General features: G+C 43.3%; 1 protein-coding gene across 1 annotated transcript in view; it reads right to left on the reverse strand.

Moving 5' to 3' along the window:
- The window catches only part of LOC115115719 (coiled-coil and C2 domain-containing protein 1A-like), a 14,937-nt gene that overhangs the window by 3,599 nt on the left and 3,838 nt on the right, over window positions 1-7,500 (reverse strand). Inside the window, exons 6-9 of the mRNA XM_065016927.1 lie at window positions 6,414-6,530; window positions 5,764-5,837; window positions 2,495-2,553; window positions 2,149-2,300 (exon numbers count right to left, since the gene is read on the reverse strand). Of these exons, the coding sequence (XP_064872999.1) occupies window positions 2,149-2,300; window positions 2,495-2,553; window positions 5,764-5,837; window positions 6,414-6,530 (402 nt within the window). The remainder of the gene's footprint in view (window positions 1-2,148; window positions 2,301-2,494; window positions 2,554-5,763; window positions 5,838-6,413; window positions 6,531-7,500) is intronic.

Raw genomic sequence — 7,500 nt, forward strand, 5'->3', positions numbered from 1 at the left:
GTGGTGTATTAACCAGGTGTGGTGTATTAACCAGGTGTGGTGTATTAACCAGGTCTGGTGTATTAACCAGGTCTGGTGTATTAACCAGGTCTGGTGTATTAACCAGGTCTGGTGTGTTAACCAGGTCTGGTGTATTAACCAGGTCTGGTGTATTAACCAGGTCTGGTGTATTAACCAGGTCTGGTGTGTTAACCAGGTCTGGTGTGTTTGGTGTATTAACCAGGTCTGGTGTATTAACCAGGTCTGGTGTGTTAACCAGGTGTGGTGTATTAACCAGGTGTGGTGTATTAACCAGGTGTGGTGTATTAACCAGGTCTGGTGTGTTAACCAGGTCTGGTGTATTAACCAGGTCTGGTGTATTAACCAGGTCTGGTGTGTTAACCAGGTCTGGTGTATTAACCAGGTCTGGTGTGTTAGTTTAGTTTAGTTTATTTTATTTTTACAGGGACAGTGCACATTAATCAACGTTTCAGTAAAAGTGCCGGTTTTAGCCAGCCGGCTAATTTTCAACCGCAGTCCCTGGGCAGGTTATTAAAAACAATTACAATATAGACAATAGCACCATAGAACAAGCAAGACATAGCAACATAGGACAAGCAAGACGTAGCATACAGACAGAGCAACATAGGACAAGCAAGACGTAGCATACAGACAGAGCAACATAGGACAAGCAAGACATAGCATACAGACAGAGCAACATAGAACAAGCAAGACATAGCATACAGACAGAGCAACATAGGACAAGCAAGACATAGCATACAGACAGAGCAACATAGAACAAGCAAGACATAGCATACAGACAGAGCAACATAGGACAAGCAAGACATAGCATACAGACAGAGCAACATAGAACAAGCAAGACATAGCATACAGACAGAGCAACATAGGACAAGCAAGACATAGCATACAGACAGAGCAACATAGAACAAGCAAGACATAGCATACAGACAGAGCAACATAGAACAAGCAAGACATAGCATACAGACAGAGCAACATAGAACAAAAAGCAGCAAGACAATATTCATAAAAGCAACAAAGTGTTTCCACACCTCACAAGCTACAGACAACAGACAACATGGAAAGCGGCAACACACAGCTAGGGACCATGTTCACAAATCTGATTGACCTTTAGCCAGGTCTTCAAGCATTTTGTGAAAGTGTGATATGTGGTGCAGTTATGTGTGTCTGATGGCAGTGTATTCCAGACATGGGAAGCTCTCACAGAGAATGCAGATTTACTAAAGGTGCTTTTCGTTAGGGGAACTATACAGTCACCTCTCATGGCAGACCTTGTGGATCTGCTGCCATATGTCTGGGTTTTCTGTTTAACAAAAATATTGAGTGGAGGGGGAGCCAGGCCATTAAGGATCTTGAATACAAGACATGCGTCGGTGTATTGCACAAGATTTTCCCAACTCAAGAGCTCATGCTTTCTAAGGATGTGACAATGATGATGGCTATTGGGCTTCCTATCAAGCACTTTGAGAGCCTGTTTGTAGACAGACTGAATAGGTTTTAATGTTGTACAGCAAGCTTGGGCCCAACTAGTCAAGCAGTATGTTAAGTGGGGGAGTATCATAGATTTGAAGTACAGTTTTGCTACCTCTGTAGTCAAACAATTTCATATAAATCGGAATTTTGCTAGATTGAATTTAGTTATTTGAATTACCTTTTTCACATGCTTTTTAAAAGAGAGGTTGGAATCAAGTATGATGCCAAGGTACTTAAAATCGGATACCACCTGGAGCTTCTCCCCTGACACATAGACATCTGGCTCAGTAGCATCTGTTGCCCTCTTTGTGAAGAACATGCAAACAGTTTTTTTCACATTGAGATGCAAACACGAGTCACTGAGCCACTTTGTAACCTGGACCATTACAGTAGTGAGTTCTTGTGCAGCTTGTTGTTTGCTCTTTGCATGCACATATATCACTGTATCATCTGCATACATTTGAACTACATTTGAACATTTGAACCAGGTCTGGTGTGTTAACCAGGTCTGGTGTATTAACCAGGTGTGGTGTGTTAACCAGGTGTGGTGTGTTAACCAGGTCTGGTGTGTTAACCAGGTCTGGTGTATTAACCAGGTCTGGTGTATTAACCAGGTCTGGTGTGTTAACCAGGTGTGGTGTGTGTCTCTGATCTCACCCCTTGTGGATGATGTCAAACTTGATGCCTTTGGCCTGGACGACCCTCTTGAAGCCTCTGTGTTGACGGTTGATGTTCAGGTTAAACTTCTCTTTAAACTCTGGACTGTTGCTGTTCTTCACTGTACTGGTCTTATCCCTCTGGGCCTCCTCCTACACACACACACGCACGCACACACGCGCACACACACACACACACATGCACGCACACACACGCACGCACACACACGCACGCACAAACCAAAGACAGAGAGAGTATATTTTAGTGGATCTAAGTGGAAATGTATGCATGCAAAATGGTTGTGTGTTGCGTGTATGTGTGAGTGTGTGTGTAGTGAGAGTCTTACCATACTAGGAAAAGGAAACTCAAAGCGCACACTGGTGTCCAGATCACTGGCAGAGACTCCTGAGAAGAGGGATGAGAAGAGAGAGAGAGACAGATCAGAAGAGAGAGAGAGACAGATCAGAAGAGAGAGAGAGACAGATCAGAAGAGAGAGAGAGACAGATCAGAAGAGAGAGAGAGACAGATCAGAAGAGAGAGAGAGACAGATCAGAAGAGAGAGAGAGACAGATCAGAAGAGAGAGAGAGAGGTGTGAAACAGGGAAGGGACTCAGGGGGTATGCTAATTTGGTATAGAGCAGACCTAACTCACTCCATTAAATTAATCAAAACAGGAACATTCTACATTTGGCTAGAAATTCAAAAGGAAATTATCCTAACAGAGAAAAATGTCCTCCTGTGTGCTACCTATATCCCCCCACTAGAATCCCCATATTTTAATGAAGACAGCTTCTCCATCCTGGAGGGCGAAATCAATCATTTCCAGGCCCAGGGACATGTACTAGTCTGTGGCGACCTAAATGCCAGAACCGGACAAGAACCTGACACCCTCAGCACACAGGGGGACAAACATCTGCCTGGAGGTGACATCATCCCCTCCCACATATGCCCCCCTAGGCACAACTATGACAACATAACCAACAAAAACGGGTCACAACTCCTGCAGCTCTGTCGCACGCTGGGTATGTACATAGTCAACGGTAGGCTTCGAGGGGACTCCTATGGTAGGTACACCTATAGCTCATCTCTTGGCAGTAGTACTGTAGACTACTTTATCACTGACCTCAACCCAGAATCTCTCAGAGCGTTCACAGTCAGCCCACTAACACCCCTATCAGACCACAGCAAAATCACAGTCTACTTAAACAGAGCAATACTCAATCATGAGGCATCAAAGCCAAAGGAACTGAGTAACATTAAGAAATGCTATAGATGGAAGGAATGCAGTTTGGAAACCTACCAAAAACAATTAGGCAACAACAAATTCAATCCCTTTTAGACAATTTCCTGGGTAAAACGTTCCACTGTAATAGTGAAGGTGTAAACCTGGCAGTAGAAAATCTTAACAGTATATTTGACCTCTCAGCTTCCCTATCAAATCTAAAAATCTCAAATAGAAAACCGAAGAAAATTAACAATAATGACAAATGGTTTGATGAAGAATGCAAAAATCTAAGAAAGAAATTGAGAAACCTGTCCAACCAAAAACAGAGACCCGGAAAACCTGAGTCTACGCCTTCACTATGGTGAATCACTAAAACAATACAGAAATACACTACGGAAAAAGAAGGAACAGCATGTCAGAAATCAGCTCAATGTAATTGAAGAATCCATAGACTCTAACCACTTCTGGGAAAATTGGAAAACACTAAACAAACAACAACACGAATAATTATCTATCCAAAATGGAGATGTATGGGTAAACCACTTCTCCAATCTTTTTGGTTCTATAACAAAGAACAAAGAGCAAAAACATATACATGATCAAATACAGATCTTAGAATCAACTATTAAAGACTACCAGAACCCACTGGATTCTCCAATTACATTGAATGAGTTACAGGACAAAATAAAAACCCTTCAACCCAAAAAGGCCTGTGGTGTCGATGGTATCCTCAATGAAATGATCAAATATACAGACAACAAATTCCAATTGGCTATACTAAAACTCTTTAGCATCATACTTAGCTCTGGCATCTTCCCCAATATTTGGAACCAAGGACTGATCACCCCAATCCACAAAAGTGGAGACAAATTTGACCCCAATAACTACCGTGGAATATGTGTCAACAGTAACCTTGGGAAAATCCTCTGCATTATTATTAACAGCAGACTCGTACATTTCCTCAATGAAAACAATGTACTGAGCAAATGTCAAATTGGCTTTTTACCAAATTACCGTACAACAGACCATGTATTCACCCTGCACACCCTAATTGACAACCAAACAAACCAAAACAAAGGCAAAGTCTTCTCATGCTTTGTTGATTTCAAAAAAGCCTTCGACTCAATCTGGCATGAGGGTCTGCTATACAAACTGATGGAAAGTGGTGTTGGGGGTAAAACATACGACATTATAAAATCCATGTACACAAACAACAAGTGTGCGGTTAAAATTGGCAAAAAACACACACATTTCTTCACACAGGGTCGTGGGGTTAGACAGGGATGCAGCTTAAGCCCCACCCTCTTCAACATATATATCAACGAATTGGCGCGGGCACTAGAAAAGTCTGCAGCACCCGGCCTCCCCTGCTAGAATCAAGTCAAATGTCTGCTGTTTGCTGATGATCTGGTGCTTCTGTCACCAACCAAGGAGGGCCTACAGCAGCACCTAGATCTTATGCACAGATTCTGTCAGACCTGGGCCCTGACAGTAAATCTCAGTAAGACCAAAATAATGGTGTTCCAAAAAAGGTCCAGTCACCAGGACCACAAATACAAATTCCATCTAGACACTGTTGCCCTAGAGCACACAGAAAACTATACATACCTTGGCCTAAACATCAGCGCCACAGGTAACTTCCACAAAGCTGTGAACGATCTGAGAGACAAGGCAAGAAGGGCATTCTATGCCATCAAAAGAAACATAAATTTCAACATACCAATTAGGATTTGGCTAAAAATACTTGAATCAGTCATAGAGCCCATTGCCCTTTATGGTTGTGAGGTCTGGGGTCTGCTCACCAACCAAGACTTCACAAAATGGGACAAACACCAAATTGAGACTCTGCACGCAGAATTCTGCAAAAATATCCTCCGTGTACAACGTAAAACACCAAATAATGCATGCAGAGCAGAATTAGGCCGATACCCACTAATGATCAAAATCCAGAAAAGAGCCGTTAAATTCTACAACCACCTAAAAGGAAGCGATTCACAAACCTTCCATAACAAAGCCATCATCTACAGAGAGATGAACCTGGAGAAGAGTCCCATAAGCAAGCTGGTCCTGGGGCTCTGTTCACAAACACAAACACACCCTACAGAGCCCCAGGACAACAGCACAATTAGACCCAACCAAATCATGAGAAAACAAAAAGATAATTACTTAACACATTGGAAAGAATTAACAAAAAGACAGAGCAAACTAGAATGCTATTTGAGAGAGAGAGAGACAGATCAGAAGAGAGACATCAGAAGAAAGAGAGATTCAGAAGAGAAGGGGATCAGGAGAGAGGGGTCAGCAGAGAGGGGTCATCAGAGAGGGGTCATCAGAGAGGGGTCAGCAGAGAGGGGTCAGAAGGAGGCATATAAAGTTCAAAACAACACACCTGAGGGAGCAGGTAGATTGATGCCCTTCACGATGTACAGCGTCATCTCATTGGCTGTCAGGTCAGGATACATTCTACAACAGACAGAAGACAGATCACTTCCCTCCTGCTTTGTATATATGTGTGTGTGTCAGAGATGTATTTTCATATGAATGTTAATTGTATAATATCATTCTGACTTGACAGTGTTGAAGGTCCTCAGTGTGGTATTAATATGGTAGTAACAGTATAGTACTTGACAGTGTTGAAGGTCCTCTCCTCAGTGTGGTATTAATATGGTAGTAACAGTATAGTACTTGACAGTGTTGAAGGTCCTCTCCTCAGTGTGGTATTAATATGGTAGTAACAGTATAGTACTTGACAGTGTTGAAGGTCCTCTCCTCAGTGTGGTATTAATATGGTAGTAACAGTATAGTACTTGACAGTGTTGAAGGTCCTCAGTGTGGTATTAATATGGTTTAACAGTATAGTACTTGACAGTGTTGAAGGTCCTCTCCTCAGTGTGGTATTAATATGGTTTAACAGTATAGTACTTGACAGTGTTGAAGGTCCTCAGTGTGATATTAATATGGTAGTAACAGTATAGTACTTGACAGTGTTGAAGGTCCTCTCCTCAGTGTGGTATTAATATGTTAGTAACAGTATAGTACTTGACAGTGTTGAAGGTCCTCTCCTCAGTGTGGTATTTGGGGACAGGTTGGCCCTTGGCGTGGGCCATCTTCAGCACCTCAATGTTCTGCATACACTCTTCTGCCAGCTTCTCAAACCTGACAACAGCAACACACACGCACATTACACACACACACATTACACACACACACACACACACACACACAGACAGGGCTCACACCCGCCAAATGGGGGTAGATATGGTCGTTGGTGGGTTGAATGTCTATATCACCAGCCACGTTGGTGGGTTGAATGTCTATATCACCAGCCACGTTGGTGGGTTGAATGTCTATATCACCAGCCACGTTGGCAGGGTTGAAGGTCTATATCACCAGCCACGTTGGCAGGGTTGAATGTCTATATCACCAGCCACGTTGGTGGGTTGAATGTCTATATCACCAGGCCACGGTGGCAGGGTTGAATGTCTATATCACCAGCCACATTGGCAGGGTTGAATGTCTATATCACCAGCCACGTTGGTGGGTTGAATGTCTATATCACCAGCCACGTTGGTGGGTTGAATGTCTATATCACCAGCCACGTTGGCAGGGTTGAATGTCTATATCACCAGCCACGTTGGCAGGGTTGAATGTCTATATCACCAGCCACGTTGGCGGGTTGAATGTCTATATCACCAGCCACATTGGCAGGGTTGAATGTCTATATCACCAGCCACGTTGGTGGGTTGAATGTCTATATCACCAGCCACGTTGGTGGGTTGAATGTCTATATCACCAGCCACGTTGGCAGGGTTGAATGTCTATATTACCAGCCACGTTGGCAGGGTTGAATGTCTATATCACCAGCCACGTTGGTGGGTTGAATGTCTATATCACCAGCCACGTTGGTGGGTGGTCACACAGAGCATTTGGGGACCATTTTTTTCATCCAAAACCCACATGTAGAAGAAGTTAATTGACCACACCTACTAATTGACTACGACTCCTAATTGGCCACACCTACGAAACGGCCGCGCCTACGAAACGGCCACACCTGATCCTAATTATTGTGTGTCTCTTTACAGAGTGTTTCTGAGCAGTGTGGGAGGAACGAGGTAGATCTCTACAT

Source organism: Oncorhynchus nerka, unplaced genomic scaffold (assembly GCF_034236695.1).
Source record: "Oncorhynchus nerka isolate Pitt River unplaced genomic scaffold, Oner_Uvic_2.0 unplaced_scaffold_755, whole genome shotgun sequence".
NCBI classification, from domain to species: Eukaryota; Metazoa; Chordata; class Actinopteri; order Salmoniformes; family Salmonidae; genus Oncorhynchus; species Oncorhynchus nerka.